The sequence below is a fragment of the Meyerozyma guilliermondii genome, genomic scaffold (genome assembly GCF_000149425.1).
Source record: "Meyerozyma guilliermondii ATCC 6260 scaffold_7 genomic scaffold, whole genome shotgun sequence".
Lineage (NCBI taxonomy): Eukaryota > Fungi > Ascomycota > Pichiomycetes > Serinales > Debaryomycetaceae > Meyerozyma > Meyerozyma guilliermondii.
The window spans coordinates 540,469-566,775 of NW_001809794.1; the positions used below are offsets into that span (position 1 = coordinate 540,469).

General features: G+C 44.2%; 17 protein-coding genes across 17 annotated transcripts; 11 read left to right on the top strand and 6 right to left on the bottom strand. All coding sequences in view use genetic code 12, as the record gives it.

Moving 5' to 3' along the window:
* Positions 1-223: 223 nt before the first annotated feature.
* Positions 224-1,054, top strand: PGUG_05466 (SDR family oxidoreductase; the record flags this gene model as incomplete). The annotated part of the gene is made up of 1 exon (XM_001482396.1): positions 224-1,054. The coding sequence occupies one exon, from the start codon at positions 224-226 to the stop codon at positions 1,052-1,054; it is 831 nt and encodes a 276-aa protein (XP_001482446.1).
* A 285-nt stretch (positions 1,055-1,339) lies between these two features.
* On the top strand, positions 1,340-2,215 carry PGUG_05467 (uncharacterized protein; the record flags this gene model as incomplete). Its single annotated transcript, XM_001482397.1, has 1 exon — positions 1,340-2,215. The coding sequence occupies one exon, from the start codon at positions 1,340-1,342 to the stop codon at positions 2,213-2,215; it is 876 nt and encodes a 291-aa protein (XP_001482447.2).
* Positions 2,202-2,933, top strand: PGUG_05468 (uncharacterized protein; the record flags this gene model as incomplete). Its single annotated transcript, XM_001482398.1, has 1 exon — positions 2,202-2,933. The coding sequence occupies one exon, from the start codon at positions 2,202-2,204 to the stop codon at positions 2,931-2,933; it is 732 nt and encodes a 243-aa protein (XP_001482448.2).
* On the top strand, positions 2,749-3,426 carry PGUG_05469 (uncharacterized protein; the record flags this gene model as incomplete). Its single annotated transcript, XM_001482399.1, has 1 exon — positions 2,749-3,426. One exon carries the CDS (start codon positions 2,749-2,751, stop codon positions 3,424-3,426), a length of 678 nt encoding a protein of 225 aa, XP_001482449.2.
* A 269-nt stretch (positions 3,427-3,695) lies between these two features.
* Positions 3,696-4,880, top strand: PGUG_05470 (uncharacterized protein; the record flags this gene model as incomplete). Its single annotated transcript, XM_001482400.1, has 1 exon — positions 3,696-4,880. One exon carries the CDS (start codon positions 3,696-3,698, stop codon positions 4,878-4,880), a length of 1,185 nt encoding a protein of 394 aa, XP_001482450.2.
* A 191-nt stretch (positions 4,881-5,071) lies between these two features.
* On the bottom strand, positions 5,072-7,021 carry PGUG_05471 (uncharacterized protein; the record flags this gene model as incomplete). The annotated part of the gene is made up of 1 exon (XM_001482401.1): positions 5,072-7,021. One exon carries the CDS (start codon positions 7,019-7,021, stop codon positions 5,072-5,074), a length of 1,950 nt encoding a protein of 649 aa, XP_001482451.2.
* A 740-nt stretch (positions 7,022-7,761) lies between these two features.
* PGUG_05472 (uncharacterized protein) lies at positions 7,762-8,184 on the bottom strand (the record flags this gene model as incomplete). Its single annotated transcript, XM_001482402.1, has 1 exon — positions 7,762-8,184. One exon carries the CDS (start codon positions 8,182-8,184, stop codon positions 7,762-7,764), a length of 423 nt encoding a protein of 140 aa, XP_001482452.2.
* A 109-nt stretch (positions 8,185-8,293) lies between these two features.
* Positions 8,294-9,580, bottom strand: PGUG_05473 (uncharacterized protein; the record flags this gene model as incomplete). The annotated part of the gene is made up of 1 exon (XM_001482403.1): positions 8,294-9,580. The coding sequence occupies one exon, from the start codon at positions 9,578-9,580 to the stop codon at positions 8,294-8,296; it is 1,287 nt and encodes a 428-aa protein (XP_001482453.2).
* Positions 9,581-9,991: 411 nt separating this feature from the next.
* NOP1 (rRNA methyltransferase) lies at positions 9,992-10,921 on the top strand (the record flags this gene model as incomplete). The annotated part of the gene is made up of 1 exon (XM_001482404.1): positions 9,992-10,921. The coding sequence occupies one exon, from the start codon at positions 9,992-9,994 to the stop codon at positions 10,919-10,921; it is 930 nt and encodes a 309-aa protein (XP_001482454.1).
* Positions 10,922-11,129: 208 nt separating this feature from the next.
* HEX3 (SUMO-targeted ubiquitin ligase complex subunit) lies at positions 11,130-12,338 on the top strand (the record flags this gene model as incomplete). Its single annotated transcript, XM_001482405.1, has 1 exon — positions 11,130-12,338. The coding sequence occupies one exon, from the start codon at positions 11,130-11,132 to the stop codon at positions 12,336-12,338; it is 1,209 nt and encodes a 402-aa protein (XP_001482455.2).
* Positions 12,339-12,582: 244 nt separating this feature from the next.
* PGUG_05476 (Imp2'p) lies at positions 12,583-13,986 on the bottom strand (the record flags this gene model as incomplete). Its single annotated transcript, XM_001482406.1, has 1 exon — positions 12,583-13,986. One exon carries the CDS (start codon positions 13,984-13,986, stop codon positions 12,583-12,585), a length of 1,404 nt encoding a protein of 467 aa, XP_001482456.2.
* A 154-nt stretch (positions 13,987-14,140) lies between these two features.
* PGUG_05477 (uncharacterized protein) lies at positions 14,141-15,847 on the bottom strand (the record flags this gene model as incomplete). The annotated part of the gene is made up of 1 exon (XM_001482407.1): positions 14,141-15,847. One exon carries the CDS (start codon positions 15,845-15,847, stop codon positions 14,141-14,143), a length of 1,707 nt encoding a protein of 568 aa, XP_001482457.2.
* A 663-nt stretch (positions 15,848-16,510) lies between these two features.
* Positions 16,511-17,290, top strand: PGUG_05478 (uncharacterized protein; the record flags this gene model as incomplete). The annotated part of the gene is made up of 1 exon (XM_001482408.1): positions 16,511-17,290. The coding sequence occupies one exon, from the start codon at positions 16,511-16,513 to the stop codon at positions 17,288-17,290; it is 780 nt and encodes a 259-aa protein (XP_001482458.2).
* Positions 17,291-18,652: 1,362 nt separating this feature from the next.
* On the top strand, positions 18,653-20,605 carry GUT2 (glycerol-3-phosphate dehydrogenase; the record flags this gene model as incomplete). The annotated part of the gene is made up of 1 exon (XM_001482409.1): positions 18,653-20,605. One exon carries the CDS (start codon positions 18,653-18,655, stop codon positions 20,603-20,605), a length of 1,953 nt encoding a protein of 650 aa, XP_001482459.1.
* Positions 20,606-20,867: 262 nt separating this feature from the next.
* Positions 20,868-21,794, bottom strand: PGUG_05480 (uncharacterized protein; the record flags this gene model as incomplete). The annotated part of the gene is made up of 1 exon (XM_001482410.1): positions 20,868-21,794. One exon carries the CDS (start codon positions 21,792-21,794, stop codon positions 20,868-20,870), a length of 927 nt encoding a protein of 308 aa, XP_001482460.2.
* A 780-nt stretch (positions 21,795-22,574) lies between these two features.
* On the top strand, positions 22,575-23,756 carry PGUG_05481 (uncharacterized protein; the record flags this gene model as incomplete). Its single annotated transcript, XM_001482411.1, has 1 exon — positions 22,575-23,756. The coding sequence occupies one exon, from the start codon at positions 22,575-22,577 to the stop codon at positions 23,754-23,756; it is 1,182 nt and encodes a 393-aa protein (XP_001482461.2).
* Positions 23,757-24,537: 781 nt separating this feature from the next.
* Positions 24,538-25,770, top strand: PGUG_05482 (uncharacterized protein; the record flags this gene model as incomplete). Its single annotated transcript, XM_001482412.1, has 1 exon — positions 24,538-25,770. One exon carries the CDS (start codon positions 24,538-24,540, stop codon positions 25,768-25,770), a length of 1,233 nt encoding a protein of 410 aa, XP_001482462.2.
* Positions 25,771-26,307: the final 537 nt, after the last annotated feature.

The following is a 26,307-nucleotide window of genomic DNA, read 5'->3' on the forward strand; positions in this document are numbered from 1 at the left end:
TTAGTATCTAAAGTTTATGTTTCTTTTTTTTCTATATCTTGTAACGGCAGCGCAAGATTCAGCGGAATGCCTTGCGCTTTCATGCAGTTGTCATGCAGTTTTTCCGATCTAAGCAACATTGCAGCCCGGCGTCTCGCATATTCCGCTTACGTCACACAGCAAGATTCGCACTATATAAGTATAGGTTCCGTGGCCCTTTTTGCAATCACTTTCACCAATTAAAATGAAGTCTATGATCAATGAAAACATCGGCACTTTGCCAGCACAACCACCAAAGATCTCAAACAATGTCATGACATTATTCTCACTCAAGGGCAAAGTAGCTTCGGTGACTGGTTCTTCCGGAGGAATTGGCTATGCTGTTGCCGAGGCCTACGCCCAAGCTGGCGCCGATGTGGCCATCTGGTACAACTCCAAGCCTTCCGACGAGAAGGCCGAGCACTTGGCTAAAACCTACGGCATCAAGTGTAAGGCATACAAGTGTAACGTGTCGGATCCCGCTGATGTCGAAAAGACTGTTTTGCAAATCGAGAAGGACTTTGGGAGAATAGACATCTTCGTGGCCAATGCCGGTAAGCCCTGGACCAGTGGACCTGCTATTGATGCTGAGGGACTCGATTCTTGGCACGAGGTGGTGGACTTGGACTTCAGTGGAGTGTTCTACTGCGCCAAGGCTGCGGGAAAGATCTTTGAAAAACAAGGAAAGGGCTCTCTTATCATCACCGCGTCTATGTCTGGTCACATAGTGAACGTGCCGCAAATGCAGGCTCCATACAACGCTGCCAAGGCTGCCTGTTTGCACTTGTCCAAATCGTTGGCTGTCGAATGGGCTCATTTCGCCCGTGTTAACACGGTGTCGCCCGGCTACATCAAAACGGAAATCTCCGACTTTGTTCCACCAGAAATGAAGGAAAAATGGTGGCAATTGACCCCAATGGGCAGAGAAGGTGAGACGCAGGAATTGGTGGGTGCATACTTGTACCTCGCATCCGATGCTTCTACTTACACCACAGGCACAGATATCATTGTGGATGGCGGCTACTGTGCGCCATAAGCCTGAAAATCTGAAATTAAGTGAACTACACAAGTTGACCTATAAAGATAATAGAGTGAAAAGTCAGATTTGTTCAAGTCAGTTTTGTTCAATTACGAAATATAGAATCCTGAAAATACGTCAATGGACAAACAACTCAAAAAAGATTCATCTTTACAACCATAGTCCTCTCTCTTCTCTACTTTAACCATACTTCTACATCTCTTCTCTAACCATTTGCTTATCGTCCCAGATTTTCCTGCACACATCTCACCCTTTACCCCAAAATTATTTCAACCGCACAACATGGATTCAGACGATCTTACGGCGTCCCATTGGGATGACATTCTCGCGCCCCGTGAAAACGAGTTTAACGGTTTTGGCAGCACGTATGTGCCTCCACCAGTCACGAATGGTTTTAGTGACTTAATTGATAGTCCTTTTGGGGCAAGAAAGGACAGCGAGAGCGACGAAGATGAAGACAACGAAAATGAAAATGGCGAAAACGACGAAGAAAACGACCACCCGGAGCTCGAACACGGGTCCCCAAGTCTCCAGGGTTATTCCAGTATCGCAAATCTTCAGCAAGAGCAACTCAATGATATTCGTCACACCCAGAGGTCGGAACAAACCAGCCACTTGATATCGAAATTGACCCAGGATCTTAAGGAATCCAGCCTAGAGGCTCCCGAGGTCACGTCTCCCACAAGAATCGATCCTAGAGAGTCTTTGTTTGCCGATAAAGGCAGTCCTCTTCGCCTCAAAACGTCGTCTGACTCGCCCACACAACCGCCGCTGGCGTCTCATCTTTCGCCCCGGCGCAGCTCCGAGATCAAACAGGGCCACAGGTTGTTTAGCGCTCCGCGACCTCGCAAGTACAGCAGCAAGCTCGTGGCCAAGCATTTGGCGGAAAATTCCGACGAAGAAAGAGAACCAGCTCTGGCGGATCCATTGCGGGCCACTGACGATAATAACGAAAAAGACGCCTCATTCGGTCAAGTCGAACTCACGGGCGGAAGCCTTGGTCCAGGAGGCAGATGCTCCGTTGTACGATGTGGCCCATACGCCATTGTCGCCCGCCAAACCGCAAGTTTCGCCAACCGGACAAAAGCCATCTTCCAAAAAAGAATCACCAGAACCGACGCTAAATATCACCGTGGGGGACCCTATGAAAGTTGGTGACATCGCTACAGCCCATATCGTCTACTCCATTCGCACACAAGTACTCGATAGTCCACATTTTCCACCAGACTCCGATTCGTTCACGGTTTCACGGCGCTACAAAGATTTCCGGTGGATCTACCATCAGCTCCAAAATAACCACCCTGGAAAAATCATCCCTCCTCCGCCCACAAAGCAGACGTATATCGGACGGTTCAACGAAAATTTCATCGAAGGGAGGAGACTCTCTTTAGAAAAAATGTTGAGCAGAATAGCGCATGTTCCCCAACTTCGTGATGACCCAGACTTCGTTTGCTTCTTGCTGAGTGAGGACTTTTTGAAGGACGCAAAGGAAAGAGAACGACTTAGTGGAACCACCCAGTTGCATGACAATGACGAGCACGATGAAAGAGGTGCTGGCTCTCGATCCGACTCGGTAGCCGATGTCGGCAGTGCTGCCAGTTCAATAGGTGGTTCCGTAGTTGCCTCTGCAAGTGCCGTTGGCACGGTTGGAACGGGATTCATGAGTCTTTTTTCTATGAACAGCAAAGTTGATGAGCCAGACTCTTTCTTCACCGACAAAAAAACTTATATTGACGACCTTGAAACCCAACTTGAAGGCGCTCTACAAGTCCCTCGATACCATAGCGGCCCAGCGTATCGATTTGGTGTCTCTAGCCGACGAAATTCTGATCGTTTCCAAGGAATTGGCAGCGGTAGAGATTCTGAAAACTACTAGCGATCTTCTCTCAGCGTTTGGCGATGTCCATCAAAAACTCAGAGACAACATTGACCGTGTAAATTTACAGGACCTGCTCACACTAAGTTTTACAATTGAGGAATACCTTCGGATCATTGGTTCTATAAATCATGTTTTCGAGGCTCGTTCAAAAATTTATCAGCTGTGTGTATCTTTCAAGCAAGAACTCGCCAAAAAACAAACCCAGCTTGAAAAGACAAACCAGCGTAACAAGCTGCAACAGGAGAAGGTTGGTCTGTTGAAATTCGAGGTGGACAAACTTCAGCTGAGAGTCACAGTGACTGAAAAACTATTCGAGCAGATGAGCGAGACTTTCAAGGAAGAGCTAGAAAACTTTGAATTTGAACGGATCGACGACTTTAGAAATAGTGTGGAGATATTTATCGAGGGTTCTATTGAATCCCAAAAGGAAAGCATAGAGTTGTGGGAGACGTTCTACGAGCGGCAAGGATTAGAGGCGGTTGGTAAGTAGGGTGACTTTTAAAATGATGTAGAGGTAAAGAAGGAGAATTTTGAAATAATGTAAAATGATGAAATTTTACAATGAAATTTTCAAATGAAGAAAAAAATCACCAGTTTTGTGATCTAGCTGATAATTCTTGGTTATCTTGTCCTGTCTTATCCCACTGGCATCAGGTCTTTTGACTCATCTGACTCATATTATCACGTGGATAATTTTGGAGTTTTCGCAGCAAAAGTATATATATATAGGGCCTTAAAATCTTCATATGCTACAGTCCGATGAACAGCCAGGCTCAGCTCAACCCGACCAAGCTCTCTATTCTTTCGGTTCCGCGGACTAGATACTGGATCTTTGTAAGCTCTATACTATGTCTTCTCTACCAAGAATCTGCAAAGGGAGACGAAGGTGACTCACTGTGCGAATCAGATGAAGATTCTGATAATCCTATGGGCTTTGGGGGCAACCTGAGAGAGGGCACACCTGTAGACAATTTGTCTAGGCAGGGGAAAAACTCGAATGAAAGTGACTCTGATTCTGAAAGTTCACTTGAAATACAAGATAATGACTACGACGACCAAGACAACTATTTCTTCCATATAGCATTCACGCCCGAAGAGTGTACTATAATATGCTCCAAATCAAAGGCTGACAAGCTTTTCCGAAAACCCTTACAACTTTGCCAACAATTAGGCTACAATGACGTGCAATTGATCCATGAAACCTATATAAATCTTCAAATGGACAGCGATGGATCTGACAAAAGTCTGCAAATTATCAAGCTCACGCAGCCATTATCGGAGAACGGCATCTCTCTATTTTTCATATCGAGTCATTTTGGCGATATTGTGTTAATTCCCCATCGATATAAGGAAAAAGTATTGGATATTTTGACAGAAAAAAGGTACCAGTTTTCAGACCTGTCGAACAGCTTCATCATTTCAAACGTGGGAACCAGCCAGGTTAAAGAGCTGGCTAGCCTTGAGTGGCTCAAGGAAAACCATACAAGGCCCCTAATTAATACCAACATCAAGTTACTTCTCACCGGTTCCCGTTCTGGCGAAGTGACAAACACAATAGTCAAAAGTGCTACAATTATAGCCACCGACAAAGTACCTCCGTACTTCTCCATCACAAGAACGTCAATCAACGAAGTGTCGTTAATTCTTCCCAAATCTCCTAAAAAAAGAGCGGCTCTAGGTTTCAGCTCAAGAGATACCATCGGCTCGGAGCAAGATGTCATAATTCCAATTATCGTAGACTTGTCGCTGCTCCCATTCGACTCGCCCGGTATAGTGGCTGGACTTGCTAGCAAGATAATGTTGGGTGTGGAAAAGCTTCCGCATGCGGTTAGCTATCCATTTGAAATGAACTACTTGTCTATGGCAAGAGCCGGAATAATAATGATACCCCAAGAGAACGTTATGTTTGTGTCCAAGGTACTCAATGACGACATAGACGAGTGATAGTCTAGATGACGAAGTTATGAGAATAAACAGTACGCAATTAATGTAGAAAAGAGTGAAGTTTGAAAAGAGTGAAAATTGAGAAGAGTGAAAATTGAAGAGTGAAAATTTTATGCTACTCAAAGACTACGAGCTGTTAGAGATCAATTCCTCTGAATCTGTTCTCTAGTCAATGAATATGCTAGCTCTACCTATGCAGCTCTCTTCTTCTTCTTACCCTTAACACTTGTACTCCATCCATCTTCATCGACGGTCTGGACCTTGTTAGCGCTGCTGGAAATAGCAGCTGTCCATTCCAGCATCGTCACCTTTCCAGTCTGCTGCTCGACTCTCTTACGTCTCTTCAAAAACTCTTCAGCAAATCTACGTCCGTCCATAGTAGCTGAAGACGAGTAGATGGTCTCAGCAATAAGAACCGACGAGTCTCCGTTTGCTGGAAGGGCAAGGAAAATATCCAAAAGGTCGTCCTTAGAAACAGTAGGATAAAGGTTTGTCATAGCTGAGCGAGCCCACACAATAAAGTCTTCTAAAACAGAGACGTTGTTGGAGCTGGTTGGAATCCGAGTAGCGGAGACCGATCTCAACACCTGAGGAGAAGCAGCAGTAGCAGTGGTGGTGGTAGAGATTACTGGTTGAGAAGTTTTCTTGGCCATAGGCTTTCTTGAAGCAACTGTGGTCCATGCACCATCATCTTTAGGAACAGAGTTGGCTAAAGCCGACGCAAATGTAGGAGTAGATACAATTGTAGTAGCCTTGGCTACCTTGGCACGGGCTGCTTCAGCTTCTTCCTTTTGAATTTCAGCGAGCGTTTTGGCGACTGGAGCTCCTGTGGTGGGAACTCCCCAGCTGGCAGTGGAAGGAAGCGATGGTCTGGTTTCCTGAGCAGCTTTTTCCTCCAATGCGGCAGCAGCAAAAGCCCTAGCAGCTTCGGCGGATCTGGCTTCAGCTTCGAGTTGTCTTTGTTTTTCGTGCTTTTCGGCATCAAGAGCTTGGATTTCTTTCAAAGTGAGTTGCGGTTTTCCAACTTGTTCCTTGCCAGCCCATGGAGGAACCACAGGCTGTGAAGAAGGAGCCGGTGCTGGCTTTTTGACGTCCATTTTCTTCACCACTTTCTTCACCGCAACCGGCGACGTCTGGGCGTTATTGCCGGGCTCACGAGTTTGCTGAGGTGCTTCTTCAGGAACTGATTCAGAAACTGGTTCACGAACTGGTTCTTGAATTGGCTCATGAGATGGCTCAGGAACTCGTTCCTCACGAGTTTCGCTCACTTCCACACGACTAGAGACGGTAGGCTCTTCTTTGGGGATTTGTGGTTCGGGTTCAGTTTTAGGTTCAGTTCTGGAATCAATTCTAGATTCAATTCTAGATTCTGAATCCTCGCTCGGTTTTTCAAGCGTTCCAACGAACGGTGAACTAACCCGCGATGTCAGACCAGCGGCCCACGGAGAAACTTGCGATTGCAGCGGCAAGCTTGCTAGCGAAGGAGCCATCGCATGAGGAGTGCTGGGACCGGAATTGAGTCCCCATCCACTGGCACGAGCAATTGCCGGATGCTGTTGGTGCTGCTGGAGAGGTTGCAGCAATAAGCTTGGCATTTGGAGCTGGTTGTGGAGAAAGTTGGAGCCGAAGTTGGAGGCAAAGGGATCCTGAGGAAGAAAATCGCCCAACATGGACTGAGAAAGCTGGGTCGCTAGCGGTTGCGAGATTTGAGGATTGAGGTTATTGAGGAACGGAAGCGATGTTTGCGGTTCAGATTTAGGAGGTGGAGGCACATACGCCGGCTGGGGAACCGCAAAGGGCAGAACATAGTTCTGGAGACGTTCACAGAGATCCTTGAGAGTGATGAACTGCTGCTGATGAGGACGACGAATACGCAAATCCGGGTTTAGATAGCCCTCCGAAAGCCAATCTTGCATCATTTCACCGTTGAAGGGACCCTGCTCATGGCCAGCAGCATCGAGGTAGTACCACTCTATTTGCAGCGGAGAAAGCAAGTCTTCATTGGGTGCAAGGTGCTTTGAGGTCGCCGATACTCTACCAAATCCATGGTCTCCACTTCCATTAAGGGTGCCGTTCGTAGAACCGTTCAAGCCGTTGCGGAACGACACATCCACATTCGATACCTCTTCTTTTTGGCCCATAGAATGGGTATTAAGGTGCGAAAAATCGTTGGAAATTTGGTCCACCGCAATATCACCCAAATCGGATCCTTGTGCCTCCTGACGCTCTGTCTGCTGTCCAGGGCCACTGGATACCCCGTTACTCACTTCTTCGCTCAATTCAAGGTGGTAAATGGGTCTGGGGTTGCTCAATTTGTAAATCTCACGCGACGGACCTCCGTACGAAGATGACACTATACGGTCCTTATTGTCAAACCACACCTTGAAAACGTCCTCCAAGGGATACCTTTGGCCGCCTTTATTGGGAGGAACAGTTTGGAGAGTTTCTGACTCGTAGTTTGTTCTGTATTAGTAAAAGAATGAAGAAGGTGGCGCGATGCGATAATGATGGGGTTGAAATGAATCGCTTTGAAACTAAAAAAACTTACGATGCAATCTGTGACATAATGTGGGTTCAATTTTGGGATTTTCTTTTGCTAAAAGTAACAATTTGAATGGCAAAGACGTAAAAGTTGTAATCTGATTCAGTATAGGTGCAACCATTCGACAAATTTTCTCACCGGGTAATGGTGTACGGGTGCAGAAAGGTGTGTAGGGTATGAAGAGAGTATAGGAGGGTGTAAGAACATAAGAGGGAAAGAGTGTTTACATCGGTCAATTGCAGCGAAGAAACCCACACTCACAATGGCTATTTCCAGTTCTTTCATTTATTCTTTTTCTTCATTTTCTTCTCTACGTCCTCACTTACTTCTCATTCTGCTCTACTTCAACTTCCTTTCGATCTCGCTGTGCATATCCACCACCGACTCGCCCTTGAACACGTCCTCCCAGTCCAAGGAAGCGTCCTTGGCCATCAAAATATCCCGTGACATGGAATCACTTCCTCCGAGAATCAGTGGCTTGTAATCAGAATTCTCCACAATTTCAAGTTCCATGGTTCTCCGGATGGGCTCTCCAGCACCAAATACGCGCCTATATGTCTCCAACCGAGTTTCATGTTGAGTTTTTTCCCAGTTTTGAATTCGAGTTTCCAACGGATGACGATTGTTGAGCTTAGATGCAACGCTCACGGGTCCTTCTTGGCCACGAAGAACATCCTGCAAAGCTGGAGCGTGCTCGGCAACTTGACCAAACTTTGTGCTGCTCACAAAGTCATGGTGGGTATTGTCTGGTACCACGTTCATGCTGAGTGAGTGGCGACGTGCGATTCATTTGGTAGCGTAGACCGTAGACCCGTACACCATTTTAATTCAATACATCCATACATCATATCGATCGGCTGCAATTTTGATTCTACGCAAGCAATGGTTCCTCAATTGGGACGTGGTGGCTGTTCTTTTTAAACCATTGAGGCACCCACAGCCAGGTTTCCGGGTGTATAACTCCGTTGAAAGCCAAGGTTCCAAGTACCAACAAGACAAACCCAAACATTTGCAACCAAAGAAACGATTCCCAGCCAAAGAATAGTGCCAAAATCCACACCAAAAGTGTTCTGCACGCATCAATGGTGGACCGGGCGGTCGCAGACAGAATATGGGTCAAAGTTATACCGAAATAATTGAAAGCTGCAATAGAAACCATAATCATAATTGATGAAAAAAGCACTATTCCATTGCCAAACATTTGGGAAAACGACTCTCGAATGTTGAACGGAGACTCAGTGAAATCTTTTGGATTTTGCAAGGCGCCAACCACAAAATTGAGTACAATTAAAACAAAAAGCAAAATTGTACACCCATAAAATCCTTCAAGGTAAACCAATTTGAGCGGAACGATATCTTTAGCACCCAAAATATGTTCTTCCACAACAAACTGGACGGCTTGACAGAGCTCTGCGACGACAATAAGTGATATTCCAACAGCCACCAAAGATGGAGGTTTGTTGATATTGCCGGAATCAGCACCATCTGCATTACTAGAACCACTCAATCCCACCAATGCAATTCCCAATGTCACCAAGAAAAGTGACGTCCACTCAATTCTGGTGATCTTGCGACCAAGAAATACCACCAGAAGCAACGCTACAAATAAAACCAACGACCCTCGAATCATCTGGTACACTGAAACTGGAGTGTATAACAACCCCACATTGAGCATAGTTGTGGCACATAAATCACATATCGACGGTATAGCGAGCTTCAACGACTCTGACAAGCTCAATTCCTCGGCAGGAACTCCCACTTGAGGTTGCGGACGTTTCGAGCTATACATGTACTTATACACTATATACACTGCCAATTCTCCAACAAACATTTGAAGAGTTTGAAGTGCTGGCTGCTCAAAGAAATGCTGATCTGCCACAGGTCCATCACAATTCCGTACGCATTGGTTATCTTGGTACTTGCTGAAGAGCGAATTGGCACATCCTGTGACAACGGTGCCAAGCACCACAAGTGGAAAATTGACAGTTGTCATTATGCAAGTGATGCAGATTTCTTGCGTTAATGTTATGCGTGGGTAATGCGTGTTAACGCGGCATGCGGAGTTGGTACCATGGTGGCCGCGACACGCACGGCCGCGCGACATTATAGCCTCTTGCTGACATAAGGATCCGTCTAACGTGAGCCGCATGATGAGCATCGAAACGAGCCGTGGGGTATGATTTTGGAAGACGACTGCACTTTAAAGAAAGGAGCTGTGGAGATGAGGTGAAATGAAAGGGATAGCGATGATGGCGAAGAGATTAGAAATCGAGAAAGAAACTCATTGAAAGGATTGGTGGACTGAAAAAATGGGAATACGTGGTTATTTCAAGACAAATCTTGCAATAACTCAAGTCAGAAGATTGATACCAGCCCCAAATTAAGAGACAGAATACACCCAAGTACAAGAAAGATAACGGTACTATCAAAGTCTCAATATCACTCACGGATCAGTCATAATTTGTGCCCAAACTTTCGTCTTGTAACGGGTGATTACCAAGCACAGACCCATCATTACCTAAGCCGCCCTTTTTCATCGAAAAATTTTCTTTCCTCACCAATTTTCATAATGGCATTTGGAGCACCCAGAGGTAGAGGCGGTCCAGCAAGAGGCGGCAGAGGCGGTATGAGAGGAGGTATGAGAGGCGGAGCCCGCGGAGGACGCGGAGGCGCTCGTGGCGGTGCTCGTGGTGGAGCTCGTGGAGGACGTGGAGGACCTCGTGGAGGCGCTAGAGGAGGAGCTCGTGGAGGAGCTCGTGGAGGAGCCAAGGTGGTTATCGAGCCCCACAGACACGCCGGTGTGTTTATTGCCAGAGGCAAGGAAGATTTGTTGGTGACCAAGAACGGAGCACCAGGAGAATCTGTTTATGGTGAAAAGAGAATCACTGTTGATGAACCCGCTAAAGTGGAGGGTGAAGCCCCCACCAAAATCGAGTACCGTGTTTGGAACCCTTTTAGATCCAAGTTGGCTGCTGGTATTATGGGAGGTATTGACGAATTGGGCATTGCTCCCGGCAAAAAAGTGTTGTATTTGGGTGCCGCATCCGGAACTTCGGTGTCGCATGTTTCTGATGTAGTTGGACCAGAAGGTGCAGTTTACGCAGTGGAATTTTCTCATAGACCAGGTAGAGAGTTGATTGGAATGGCCAAAAAGAGACCCAATGTGATCCCAATTATTGACGATGCTCGTCATCCACAAAAATACAGAATGTTGATCGGAATGGTTGATGCTGTTTTTGCCGATGTGGCCCAACCTGACCAGGCTCGTATTATTGCTTTGAATTCCCACTTGTTCTTGAAGGACCAAGGTACCGTTGTCATCTCCATCAAGGCAAACTGTATCGACTCGACAGTAGACGCCGAGACGGTTTTTGCCAGAGAAGTGCAGAAATTGAGAGAGGAAAGAATCAAGCCATTGGAGCAATTAACATTGGAACCATATGAGAGAGACCATTGTATTGTTGTGGGACGTTATGTGAGGAGCGGATTGAAGAAGTAGGTAGAGCATGTAATATAATTGCAATTGAATTGAATATTGAGTTGAAATAGAACTGATGCAACTGATGATTGAGTGAGATGAGTGAGATGAGTGAGATGAGATTCAGCACGTGATATTCTGTCATGTGACAAGCAAGCAAATGATCACGTGACGAGGTTTTATGCGATCGTTTTGGTATTGATTACTTTTGTGCTGTGTCTTCACTACCATGTCAGTTAATATTCACAGGAGGCGGTCGGGACGTGCTCTGGACCGCGAGAGCCACGAGGGCAAGCAGGACACAAACTTGGAGCCCTCGGAGGTCAACCAAAATGAAAATAATAACCGAAACTCGATTTTGCGAAACTCAAGTGAACCGGTTCTGGAGTCGGTAACCGATCAGGAGGTGGTAGAAGTACTTTCTGACGAAGGAGACAGCATAGAACCGCTTTCTATGCTCAGCGATCACGAAGATATTGAAATAACCGGCGTAAATATGGTTCCGCAATCGAGGATATTTCCATCCAGAATCCGCCACCGTCGAATACGGCCTCATACCCGGAATGTCCGTCTACGGCGTGACCAGGACACGTCTAGCGATGATATACAGATTGTGGATGAAAGACCGGTGCTGCCGCTGGCTCAGTTTGACGATACCGAGGAATTCCGCCGGGCTCTCATGGGACGGTTTGGAACCCTCGAGAGTCCTATTGGCACATTTGAGGGCGATTTCGGCCGGGTGGTTTCGGTGATCACAGGTATGAACCGGTGGCGGCGGCTGGCGGATTTTGGTTCCACTCCTCGTCGTCATCTTCGTCGCCGCCGGCCGGTGCGATACACTTCGGAACCTCAGTACGAACTAGAATTTCCGTTTCTTGAGGGACCCAGCAGCGACGAGGCGAGTGCCATGGAGAGGTCAATTATGGAGAGAATCGACCGCGAAAACGACCGAGATTTGGATGGAAAGTTGCGCCAGGAAAACAAGTATAATACAAAACAGCTCCATGCTAAGCAAGCCATAGCTGCAAACGAGCACCATGGATACACCAACGATATCAATTCCCAAACCGCATTTACATGTGAGCTTTGTGCCGTTCCGTTGGGCACAGGAATCCCCGAGGAGTTCACTCCGAATCCGAAATACGATGCAAATTTGGAACGTTATAGCAGGCTCTATAGAGTTCAAGCACCGTGGTTTTGTTCACGGCAAATCTCCCCGGTGGACATTGATTTGTCTAAGAGGGTGTTTGTTGCCAAATGTGGACATGTATATTGCGGGCGATGCATAAAGAACATTGGCAATCGTCCTCGCCAAAAGCGTGCCAGCAAGCAATTGACGATAGAAAATCCAGGGTTGAGTTGTCCTCGACGGTGTCCTGCTCCGGAATGCAATCTGGAGTTTCGGGGCAAGCGAACATTCACCGAGTTGTACTTTTGAGACAAATTCGAAAAATGTCAGAATTACTGGAATGAAGGATTTGAAAGACAACTCCCGTTTATTATAATCCTGAAAGGGACGAACTTCAAGGAAGTTGTAATACTCGACTTCCATGTCATTTTGAGTACTCAATACTGATACTAGACTGAGACATGGAGTGCTCAAAAAGCACTTTAATACCAACTCTCGAAATACTTAGCTCTCTCCTAATCTACAACAACCCCAATATTCATTTTCTCATTACTTAATCAATACGAGCTTCCGACAATGTCAATGGTTTGATGTTATTGGAGAACACCGACGATCCGGTCTTGAATCGGTTGATTTTCTTCAACTTTTCTCTCACCACCATCACCGGCACCGACAGTTTTGTCACCAAATAGTTGGACAACGAACCCAAAAGCACTCCTTTGATGGCCGACTGGCCTTTGGAACCCACCACAACCAACGTTGGTTGCAAATTATCTATAAACTCCAAAATTAAATGACGAGGAATAGGATGGTGGATGATCTCGATAACGATGTGGATCTGAAGTTTGGTGAGTTTTAAAAGATTGAGAACCTGCTGTTTTGCCTTGTTGAGCATATTGAGTCTGGTTTGTTCGCGAGCTGCTTCATTGTTGGTGTTTCCTTTCAAGTGGTGGTTGGTATCGGTTTCCTCAATAATACACACGATGAAGAGCACGGAACCATCCACCAAAACCGTTCCCAACGACCACTCAAGGGCAAAGATGGACTCGGGAGAAAAGTCCATACACACCAAAAACATCTTGGGCTTGACTCGAGGGTCAATTAGCTGGAAAAAATTGCCCCGAGTGATGGTCTGGATCACCCTGGAGTACGCCTTGTTGGAATCGACTTCGCCTTCTCGGATGGTTTCGTTAAGTTGCGACGCAAATTCCGAGTCGAGTTTATCCTCCACCGCAGAAGTATATGGCACCATAAAGTCCTTGTCGTCGTCTTTTCCCTCTGCCACTTCCTGGTCGGCGTCAGGAGACTTGGTGGCATGGCGCAAGCTGGCACTGGGGTCGTTTTCCTGGTGGATAATTTTCTTTCTGTAGGTGGAATAATCTTCAAGTTTCTGGCGTCTGGCTTGAGCGTCCTGGTCGCTTCTACCCAAATCCACAACCTGTCCCGTGAGCGCCTGTTTTTCCAGCTCCAATTGCCGGAGCGCTTCCTGGTCAATCTCCTTACCGGCGTTTTTAGCATTGGCAAACGCTCGCTCGGTGGCCGTAAGTTCTTCCAATCTTTGGATGGTGGACCGGTCATTGAGGTTCGAGTTTTCCAAAATCATCGAGATTTCCGACATCTTATCGTCCTGACAAGCATAATTGGGTAAAATGTTACCGGTATCGTCATATTGCAATTTGGTGTTTTCGTCGTCGTCACTAATATGTTCTTCCTCACTAACTTCATCCTCCCACAAACCTTCGTTGGCGCTCTCGCCGTCCTTGACCAACCGCTCCAGCGGGTCGTGGTTCACTATCAGCCATTTTAAGTCTTTTTGAATGTCATCGTTCAGACGAGACGACGACCTGCTTCTTTCGTTTTTGTTACGAGAAGGAGACAAAGAACGTCCACGTCCTGAAAGTGATTTCTGGATGATTGCGAGCTTTTCTGCTTCCAATTTGGACTGCCTGGATGCCATTAAACGTGTTAGGTGGTACTATAAAATGACTTGCAATTACACCGCAGTGTTGTTCGCTATCTCGACCCCAGTTGCGACGTGGGGTGTGCGCTGTCTGCAGGACGCCAAGCCCGGAAAAGTTTAACCGAATTTTTTAGAATTGGGCTATGTATCGTTATCTATGGTCGTCGTCGCTGGCGTCGTCGCTGGCGTCGCTGTCACCAACTTCCTGGTACTCTACGAGCAAATTGGCGCCCGAGCGCAATTCCGGAATGTCGCCGAGGGTCTCGCCGGTCACATCCAAAACTTTTTTGGGGTACGGCTGAATGAGGTCGAACTTGAATGGAAATGTAGCAAAATACTCGTTATGCAGAATTGGATCCGAATTAATCTCTTTTTCGTTATCCAAACTAATCTCTTTTTCGTTTTCCGAATTAATCTCTTTATCCTCCTCATACAATCTCGTTTCCACATACAAGTACAATTGCTGCAAAGTGACGGTTTTCAGAACCGTTTCGATGAGCCGTTTACCATTGGGGAGTTTTATAGCAATTTTTACCTTGTTTTCGCCCTCGCAAACACCGTGGAACCAGTTTTCTCGAATCAAACTCATCAAAAATGTTTCCCGTTTTTGGGCCATTTCTTTCATGGTTTTCTCCATTTGCTGCTGGTGATCTTTTTCCATTTTTTTCAACCGGTCTTTTTCAAGGGACTGGATATATGCATCGTCCTGCTGCTTTTTAAGCTGCCTTGCAAACTCAATTTCTTGCTGGTCAAATCTTTGGGCAATTAATTGAGGATCATAAGACTCCATCAACTTCTCCAAATTTTCAGTCAATTTTTTAATGGTGGAATTTATCAGTTCTGGAGAAAGAAAGTCTGGTGCCACATTGGACTTGTAGAGTGTAGACATCGATGCCATTACCGAGGGATCATTGGAAACATTGGCTGCAAGACACAAAAATGGAAGTCTTTTAGCTTTGTATGTCTTTCCCACTTCGTAAGCTTCTGGCGACTCTTCAACATTATTAACAAAAATCTGGTTGTCTTTAAAGGTTCCACTTGTCTTGTTGAGCAATTGGGCAAATTCTGGACTGGAAAAAAGCCGCCGACAAAATTCTTGCGATTCGCTGCGATTATCTACTAGAATAACAAGAAGCCATGAGTACCCGGTTTGCGCAGATTGGAGCACCAGATTGAAATCGGAGCTTTTTATGTTGAATTGCGACAAGTCCACCACTTCTGGAGAAACTTCCGAAGTTTTGTTGTCAATCGATTCTTTGAAATCAAAATTCTCAGAATACTTTGCATAATCGAATTGCGATGGAAACCGGCCGATAAAATGACTACTCGAGCCCACAAAGAGAAACTTGAAGATCGAAACCAAAAACAGAAGAAGAGTTCTTGGCACGAGCAAGAGCACTAACCACCATGAATTGACGGCCGGCCGACGGTCAGGATTATGCAGCAGTTTTTCCGAAAGCGATGAGTGGATTCCGAGCTCTAGTTGCCAATGATTGGAAATTCGTGGCGCCTTGGGAAGTTTTGGTCGAAACGACTCGAGAAACATTTGGCTCTGAAGATTGACTAATTCGGGTCCTGCCGAAGATGAGGTTCGTCGATGAGAGAGATGCGATTCTGCAGGGTCCTGGAGTATTTCCGGACCCGATGCAGATACTGCTGCATCTTGACTTCCGGAATTTGCCAGCAGTGATATCCGGTCAATTACGTCAAATCCATGGTCGAAATACGACGAAAGAGCATTGTTTAAATCCCAATTGTTGACGGTTAGAAGCGACACCACCTTTTGTCTATCGTCCTCAGCGCCAGATATAGACACAAATTGTGTCACAAGATCTTGCTGTTCGGGTGTAAGATCCATCTTGATTGATTAACCTGCCGACTTGTTCATAGCATGTGGTACTGCAGGTAAATGCATGCGGCCGCACGTGATAAGCTCACTAAGAGATCTTGGCCAATTTCTGATTCCTCTTGTTAAAAACCGGTTTACCGACTTTTCCTTCGCAAGGCTCTACATCTTTCCTTCTTAAGACTTTCCTTTGTTTCTTTATTTCGTCTCTATTGCAGTTCACAACAAAATGGATAATTTCAGTCTCGTTTTGAGTACCTTCAAATTGTTCAAAAATCCGGTTTAGCCACCGACTTATTTTCTCAAGACTTGCCTTTATTTCTTCGTTTTTAATGAGTTTGATGCATATTCGTACATGAGTGCAAGTACCATGTGCAGCGCGACAGCTGTCAAAATGCAAGTATGAAATTTCGAGGACTAATAGGCCAATGCGTTACTTTCCCAAAAATTGTTTACAAAACAATCAAAGAAGACGTGGCTCTCAAATGTTATCAATGCAGAGAAATCGAAAATTCGCGGACTTGACAGCAATGCGGCTCACAAACTAAATTTAACGCACCTTTTTTCATCGAGTCTCGAAAAGATATAAAGATCAGGTGACCAGACCAAGTTCAAATAGTCACCAAAAATAGTACAAGAGAGTACCAGAATAGTACAAGAGAGTACAGAACAAGGATGAAACAATCATTGATTATATACTCATGGTTGATCTTCTTTACCAAAGTCTATGCTGACTTTTTTTGGGCTCTTGATCTAGATTATTTTTTGCGTGACAGCACCAATGTTCTACATAATGGAACTCACGGTATTGACATTGTTTATGTTGGTGGTGTGGAATTGAATAATACCTACCCCGAATCACTCCTTTATGGCATTGACTTAACTGGTACAGAAGTGTCTGCTATAAGTACTCAATTGGCAGCAGGTGTTAAAGCTGTTCACGATTCGACTAATGCTTCGACGATAAAATCTTACTCATACCATTTCTGCAATGGACATTTGAGTACTGTCAAAGTTAGAAGAAATCCAGGCTCCAAATTTTACAGGGACCAACTTACTGTTGTAATCAAGTACGGACAGCACAAAACAGCCACACAAGTTTTATCCGAAACTGAAGTAATATCTGCCCAGTGGATTAAATCCAATACAAAGTGTGTGAAAAAAGAAAAAATAATTCCCATCGGCAATTGGGATCTAGCTGCTGGTTATATCAGCTTTGAAGGTTGTGCTGATTCGATTTCAGACTCATTGTTGGAATTGGGAACAAAATACGCCAATAGAGCTATTGGAAATCTTCCTAACCAAGATACTTGGAAGGCTGATTTTTCTCATGGTTCATGGAACGTTTGTATGAAAATTGCAAACAAGTTGTACTATCTGTTGTATGATTTTCGGAACGCAGTCAACTCAACGGGAAAAGATTTCAAAGTTCCATATAGGCACGATGAGCTATAAGGAAAGAATGGAAGAATAGCACATAAATTGGTGGAAAAGCACAATTAATTGGTGGAAGTTGTTCACTCGTCTACTGTGAAATCATGATTCTGAACTTCTGGACTTCTCAGTGTACCATAAGTATGGAGCAAAAGACGAGCCATACTGAAAATCTAATATCCAACATTTCTTAACAGTTCTTAATTAAAGAAAATTTTCTGAGTATGATGTCTGTCAGCCTCCGGTATTCAGACTATTTCTTCAGATATTCTGCTATCAATAAATTGTGAAACAATTATCATAGATAAGGCTAGTATGCAAGTAGTTACCTAAAGAAATAGACCAATTCAACCAACTACGAGCAGTCTTAATTAGAATATTAAGCGAAACCTTCCAAACGGGCAGAGCCATTTTCATTATTGAATTGGAAACTAAGAGCTATGATCAATGATTGACCAAAGGTTACGAAGCCTCAGCATTTGAAATATTGATGAAAAAGCTTAATTCTTTCGTGAAAAACTCAATTCCAGAATTATGGAAATTAAGGTGTACCTGTCAAAGTCAATAATTAAGTTAGGCTTGGTCACGTGACGCATGCCCGTGACGTTCCCCGTGATTTTGCCCCGCCTCAACCCCGCTCGTCTGCAGAGACATGCAGATAACGAAAGGCGGACAAGAAGCGAATCCGAGGGTACCGTCGTCAGACTAACGAGAACACAAGAGGACAAGAATACGGAAGAAGAAAAAAATTCATACTGTTTTCAAAATCTCTGTCTCAAAATTTTATTATCTGTTCCTATCTCCTTTCTTTCTTTTTCTCTTTTCTTTTTCCTATGGCTATTTCTTTTTCCGTTATTTTCAACGGTCAATAATTATTTACCGCGCAGAACCAATTGTCCGCGTTATTGTGCCAAGAGCGCGACTTGTTCCACGTCGCAGGCGGCTGAACCACATGGACTCCCTGCGGCCGGTACGCGATGATCCGCACCGCCGGAACATAATTCGGAACCTCGGTTGCAAATTAGGAAAGGCGACATTGTCGAGAACCAGGTGAATAAAATGGTATTTCGAGTGTCCAAACTCATTTAACGGCTTCTCGTCATTCTATAAACACCCTAATCAACAGCGCAGCTTCTCCTCTCTCCGCAACAATTGTTGCAAGTGCCCTTGCATAGTCCGTGGGTGGTTGCTTCCTGCACATACTCGGCGCATCATTGCAGCCGGTATAAAAGGCAGTGATTTGCTGTTTGTCGCTAAAACGCACTCTGTGGGTGACCAACTTGTCAACGAACAGTAGTTTTTGCGTTATTCAACGACATCCCTGGAGATTCCTTTGACTGTAACATATCTTGATAATAATCGAACAGAATCCGTTTTTAAAATATGTCCCGTTTTCTAGCGTCGAAATTCGCCAAGACGGCCCTTGCAACGTCGGCCGTTATTGGTGGTTCTGTTGTGTACGTGGACTACATCAAACCACCCGCAGTGCCTGAGTTGGTCACTTCGTACAAACCTTTAAGAAAAGATTTGCCTGCTCCTCCAAAGAGAGAAGAGCTCGTTTCTCGGTTGGAAACCACCCCCAAATTCGATGTTCTTGTGATTGGAGGTGGTGCCGTGGGAACTGGTACCGCGTTGGATGCTGCTACAAGAGGCCTCAATGTTTGTTTGTTGGAAAAAACCGATTTTTCTTCGGGTACTTCTTCAAAATCTACAAAAATGGCCCATGGTGGTGTCAGATATTTGGAAAAAGCCATTTTCCAGCTCTCTAAAGCCCAGTTGGACTTGGTTATCGAGGCGCTTAACGAAAGAGCAAACATGTTGCGCACGGCTCCTCACTTGTGTTCCGTTTTGCCCATCATGATCCCCGTCTACAAGTGGTGGAAAGTGCCTTATTTCTTCATGGGTTGCAAAATGTACGATTGGTTTGCCGGTCACCAGAACTTGCGGTCGTCCACTGTTTTCTCCAGAGAAATGACCGCTGCCATTGCTCCTATGATCGACGATTCCAACTTGAAAGCTGCATGTGTGTACCACGACGGAACTTTCAACGATGCCCGTATGAATGCTACTTTGGCCATCACTGCCGTCGAGCATGGTGCCACCGTTCTCAACTACTTTGACGTGGTCCAGCTCGTGAAAAATGAAGGCAAAATCGAAGGTGTGCGTGCTGTCGACAGAGAAACCGGTAAAGAGCATCTCATCAAGGCTACTGCTGTGGTGAATGCCACCGGTCCTATGGCTGACAAGATTTTGGAAATGGACGAAGATCCTCAGGGCTTGCCTCCAAAGATCCCACAACCACCAAGAATGGTTGTTCCTTCGTCTGGTGTCCATGTCGTTCTTCCTGAATACTACTGTCCAAGAGATATGGGAATGTTAGACCCATCCACCTCCGATGGTAGAGTCATGTTCTTTTTGCCATGGCAAGGAAAGGTCTTGGCTGGTACTACCGACACCCCATTGAAGTCCGTTTCCGAAAACCCAGTCCCATCCGAAGAAGAAATTCAAGATATCTTGAACGAATTGTCCAAGTACATTGTTTTCCCTGTGCATAGAGAAGATGTGTTGTCTGCTTGGTCTGGTATCAGACCATTGGTTCGTGACCCTTCCACTGTCCCCAAGGGTCAAGACCCCACCACCGCTTCTACCCAAGGCCTTGTTCGTTCCCATTTAATCACCCAGTCTGAAACAGGATTGGTGACGATTTCTGGAGGAAAATGGACCACTTACCGTGAAATGGCTGAAGAAACCGTTACTACATTGATCAAAAAGTTTAACTTTGACGGAAAGAACTTGAAGCCATGCCAAACTAATGAGATCATCTTGGCTGGTGGTGAGGATTATTCCAAGAACTATTCTGCTAGATTGATCCACGAGTACAGAATTCCTTTGAAGTTGGCCAAGCACTTGTCTCATAACTACGGTTCCAGATCGTCGTTGATTTTGGAGTTGTACCAGGAGTCCGATTTCAACAAGCTTCCAATCACCTTGGCTGCCACCAAGCACTTTGAGCCATCGGAAGTTGTCAACTCTGAGGGAAACAACTTGTCTTACCAATCTTTCGATGAGCCTTTCACCATTGCCGAATTGAAGTATTCGCTTAAATACGAGTACATCAGAACTCCTGTTGATTTCTTGGCCAGAAGAACCAGATTGGCTTTCTTGAATGCCAGAGAAGCATTGACTGCTGTTGATGGAGTGGTTAGTATCATGAGCAAGGAACTCGGATGGGACGATGCCACATCCAAGATAATGGCCAAGGATGCCAAAGATTACATTGGAAAGATGGGTATTTCCTCAAAGGAGTTTGATGTTGCTGACTTTGTAATTCAATAATAGACCTGATAGATTAGAGTATATAGTGTGAAATTAGTAGAGAAGAAGTGGGACAAGTAGCGAATTGAATAGTGAGAAGATTCAATAATGAGAAAAATCTCAATTATTTTTGGGTGCGAAATTTGTCTTATCTCATTAGCTCTACTCAAGACTACAAAAATCAGTATACCATTGAACTTTTGAAATGTTTTCCTGGTTTCTTGAGTATCTACTGATCTGACTCACAATTCAATGGAGTTTAAATGAAATTGATACAAAATTGCTAAAAATGAGTAGGGTTCCTTGTCAAGAACCACTGCGAAATGATGAAAAGCATAATGGCAATTAACAGTTCCATCAAGAAGCCCATGAAGGTATAGTACTTGTAATCCCCAAAAATCAACGTAAACTTGTTGAAACTTGTGCTGGAGATGTTAATACCAGTAAACGACAGCACAATTGAGTATATGATTCTCACCAAGTAGAACACCAAGCTGAACATAATAATTCTAATACCACTTCTGAAGGTGGGTTGCTGGAAGTAGATATAGACAAGAAGACCAAACACAAGAATCAAGGCTGCCAAGAAAAGCAAGGAAGACACCTTGAAGTAGGTTCCTGTTGAACCTCCACTGGACCCGTCGGACATCTCACAGGCACCAACTATGGACAAAATAATTGCTACCATAATTACAACTGTGGTGACTCTGAACGGGTGAAACTTGCTGAGATCCTTCTTTGGGTCCGTGGGTCTCATGTCTTCGGTGGAGCTTTCGCTATCCTTTCTGTTGGAGAGACCAATGCGGACCTCTTGGAAATCCGAATTTCCACCTTTGTTAAAAATTCCCAAAATTCCGCCATTGGACGAGGATGAAGGACGGGGAAACATCATGTAGTCCAAGTAATTGACAATGGACTTGAGCAAAAATCCCAAACTGGCCGTGTCTAAAATATAAGTTGCAATCATAAGTCCAGTCGAAGGCTTGTCCTGGTCCACTTGAATAATAGCACAAATTCCTCCACCTATCTTGAACGAGGAAAACATGGTGAAAAAAAATGTAACAATGAACAAATTCTTTCTAAGAGTGGCATCGACCCTGAATATTCTTAAAAACATGCCGGTAAGAAATGTAATAAGAATGACTGCAAAAAATGCAACTTGCACAATGGAGACGGTTCGCCATTCAGAAGCGTATGTAACTGGAAGCATTGTTGTTGTGGATTGAGTAGTGAAGGGTGGTCTGGGAAGAATGTCAAATTCAGCGAGATACGCTCATCTTTTATATTCTTTAGTCTCGTAGGTTATCGACTCTAATACGCTTACCTAATCGTACTTTGACGTATTCATCGCGCCGCACAGCCGCGCCTCAAAAAGGCACGGAATCTTTACGCTTATGTAAGCGGATATCAGATTCATATGAATACGATTAAGTAAGCGTAATTGAACAAAATTCATAAACGGACTTCATAGCCGGTTGCTAACGCTCTCCTGTTGAAATAGCACCACTGCACAGATACATGCTCTTGTACTCCTATCAATCCCCATATTCTTTCTCCCTGTTGAACTCGTTTCCCAAACCGTGGCTTGGTGCATGCACATACGAGATTTTGCAGATACGCTTACATAAGCGTATTCAACCATGAATTTTCAGTTGCAAATTTCATAAGAGTCACCTAAGGAACATGTAGAGTAAAATGCCCAAGGCGAAGTGTCGAAGACTGAGCAAGTGGTCACGAAATGGATGTTTGAGCTGCAAGCGATTGCGCATAAAGGTATGTTCAAACCTTAACTTAAAGTGACGATTAGCTAACTTAGTGCAATGAAGATAAGCCAACATGCGAATATTGCAAGCATACTGGGCGAGTTTGTGTGTACCCGGCAGTTTGTGAGGTTGTGAAACGGAATCCTCAACCTGGTAATGCTCCAAGGAATGAGTTTACTGGATTTGAAGTCATCACTAAGGAAACTTTGGTCAATTGTCCGTCGAGTATGATGGGACTAAGTCGGTTTGAGTTACGATTGTTGCACTTTTTCGACGACTTTTGTGTTTCTCTCTTCTCGTTCAATGTTAATGTGAGAGTGGATAAGATGTGGAGAGAGTCAGTTCCACAGTTATTTGGAATTTCACCTTTGGTTCGCAAAGCAGTGTTTCTGTTTGCTGCAATTAATATGTGGCCGCTATGTGATGTGGATACTTTATTTCATTCTGACGTCAAGGTTTCGATGCTTCTTTACAACACAGTACCTGTTGATAATGGAAGCGAAGTCGAGTCAACAACAAAACCGTTTTTTGACATGTCTTTGAAAAACTCAAAAACTGATAATTTGTTCATGAGGACCTTGTCTTACTTTTCGGACGTTCTATCTGAGACACAAAGAGCACTTACCTGCCCCAGAGGCTTCTCTGGGTCCAGTCTTCGAGCAGCAGAATTGGTGGTTTCGGGCATTTTGGTTTACCTGTTTCTCGGCCTTCATCCACACAAATTGGTTCCACTTTTATCGTTTCAATTGGAAACCAGTGACTACGATTCCAGCTGCAGCACCGACTTTGTGGCAATGTGTCGAGGCACGCAGAACTTGTTTGAGCTTGGAAAGGACAACTTAACGAAAACTAAGTTTAGAGTAATATTTTTTACTCCAGAGAAAATTCCGTATTCTGTCAAGGCACAAAAGTTTGCTATTGTTGAAAGACTAAGAAACGAGCTGAGTAGGTTTTTTGCCGATCAAGATGATTATCAAGCAATTGAGGAAAAAGAAGCAATCGATAGGGCAATTGAACTACTTTCTTCGGCATTCTACTATTCCGCAAAACTCAAGTATCCAATTCCGCTATTTAAATGGCCGCTCGTTCTTCCACAATACTTTGATGTTCTTCTTCGACAGAAGCATATTTTTGCACTAAGATTATACTATCAGTTTGCCTGTATTTGCACTATAGCAAATTTCAGTCTCTACCATGATACAAATATGTGGAAGGACTTTATCGAGTGGTTTCGTGTATACAATATGAAAGAGTACGGGAGGTGGTTTTACGAATTTGACCGCTGCTTTTATGATTTGGTTATTGGAAAAAACTTTCGGTTCGGGTATGATAACTTTTCCTTTTTATACGATTTTGATCCACTAAAGCCAGAGCATTCACTACTAGAATTTGCAGCCACGACAAAATGAACCGAAAATTGAACCAGAGTTCGTTTTTTGATCTTCACTACGACTGAAATCGATAGTAGGCTGGTGAAAGATTCGTAACGAACTAGCTTGTGAAAATGCTTAGCAATTTTCTTAAGCTGGAGAATTAGAGAGGAAGTCGCAGTTGCAAATGGTGCTGGCTGCAATACTGGAAATATTCCTCAGCAACATTTAAATAGCTGACATGACTTATGAACTAACCAGCTAAAACGGTTTTAGTCTCGAAACTTTTCTTTGGCTTCTTTGGCTTCTAACTATGCATTTACGCAGTTGAACTATTGTACTTCTCAGCCGCACGTCGGTATCTTATGCTTATCTACTCAAGATAGAATATCAGATATCAATTATTAGATTTCCGATAACAATATCAGCAGATAACCGACTCGTACAAAACCCCAATACATAGATAACGAGTCTTTGTATAACATTGACAACTTCCCTTCAGCTAGCCGGAACGCTGAAGGTTGCAACCTTCTGCTTACATAAGCCATCGGTTCACGACTAATCGAAATGAAGTACTCTTTTTATGGCTGGGAGACCCCGAAGCAGACGTTCAAAAAATGGCTGCTACGCCTGTAAGAAGCTACGGATAAAAGTAAGTTCTAGAATAAACCCAAATCAAATTTAGCCGTTACTGACTCAGTGTGATGAAAAGAAACCTTATTGTGAATACTGTCGACACACTAGAAGAAAATGTGAGTATCCTTTGCCCGTTCCGAGGCTGTGGAATGAACTTGTTGCTGCTAGTGGGTGTTTTGAGGTGATGACGAAAGAAAAGCTCATTAATTCCACTTCGGCGATGATGGGACTCGACCGGTTCGAGTTACGGTTGTTGCATTATTTTGACAAGTTTTGTGTTCCGGCATTTTCCTACGGAGTGAATAAAGAGGCTGAAAGGTTCTGGCAAACATTGGTTCCAAAAGTCTTTTTCCGGTCTCGCTTGGTGCGGAATGCTGTGTTTCTGTTCGCATCGATTTGTATGTGGCCGCTTTTCGACATGGAGACGTTATTTCTGGCTGATGTACAAGAGATGAGAACTTTGTACCACATTAATAACCTATTCGAAGTAGAAGAAATTAATTCGAAATCGTTGACTTTTTTTGACTTGTCGCAGGACCATGCAACCACCAACAATTTGTACGCAAAAACACTTGAATACTTTTCAGACCTATTACTCGAGAGCCAGCGAAGAATAGAGGGCTCTGAGATGGCACTTAGTCCTCTGAGAGCCATTGAATTGAGTATTTCCGGAACACTTATATTTCTGTTTTTGGGGCTCCATCCTCATAATTTAGTCCCAATACTAGCATTTCAATTGGAGGAAAACACCGATGAAGACTCAGCTAGAACTTCAGTACAAGTTCCAGACCATCATATCCATGAAACAACCGATTTTGTGTCGATTTGCCGTGGGATTCAAGTCATAAAAGAGCACTGTTGCCTGAAAAATAGCAAGACTTCGCCCTATAAGGCGCCAAAAAAGTTCTCTTCTTTCCCAAAAGAATCCAAATTTGCTCTTATTTCAAGGTTGAATCGAGACTTGATTGAATATTATTCTAACTATGAGGGTGGTGTGCAACAGAGTGGAGCAATTGATGTTCTCAAAGAAGCAATTGAGCTTTTGGAAAGTGCGTTCCATTACTCTACCAAACTAAACTACCCATTGCCACTTTACAAGTGGCCCATTGGCATTCCAGAAAATTTTGGTGCTCTTCTTCGACAGAGACACTTTTTTGCACTTCGAATTTATTACCTTTTTTCATGCATTAGTCTCATGGCAAAGTTCTGTCTTTACCATGAAAGAAATATGTGGCGAGACTTTATAGAGTGGTTTCGCAAGTACAACTACAAAGGGTATGGAGGATGGGTTTACAGATACGACCAAAGCTTCTACGACTTGGTGATCAAGAAAAAGTACACAATTCTGCTTACAGATTTTAGGAGCTTATACGACTTTGATGCGAAGATAATGATGTCACGATGTGAAGAAAACTAATAGAATGGCGGTTGCTACAATGGGAGCAAGCATCCAAAAATTGTAGATCCACGAGTTTATAGGCATGAATAACTTTACGACCGAGTAACCAAAATACAACGATTGAATGTAAGAAACTATGTGAGTGTGAACCCACCCACTTCTCATAGAATGAAGGATTCTCCTACTATTTTACTCATAAATTCTTCAGAAAACTTGCTTAGTTTTTCAAAGTTTGAAACCTCGAGCCGCACGTCAAACTTAAAAATATGCGGTTTGCAGCCAACGAGCAGAGAAATGGTTTCAGATTTACAGTTGCATATATCTCCTAGACCCAATTCAACGTAGATCAAGCTACCAAAGCCTGAATAATCGAATGAATCTAATGGTCAGGCTAGTCATTTCATCTCCAAATCAGAAACGGTATCTGCACTACTGCGTTATCTTCGAAAACCGTAAATCAAGTCGTTTATAGATGCCTAGATCTAGTGGCCAAAGACAGGTGTTGCGGTCCCGTAAAGGATGCTATAACTGCAAGCGTCTACGAATAAAGGTAAG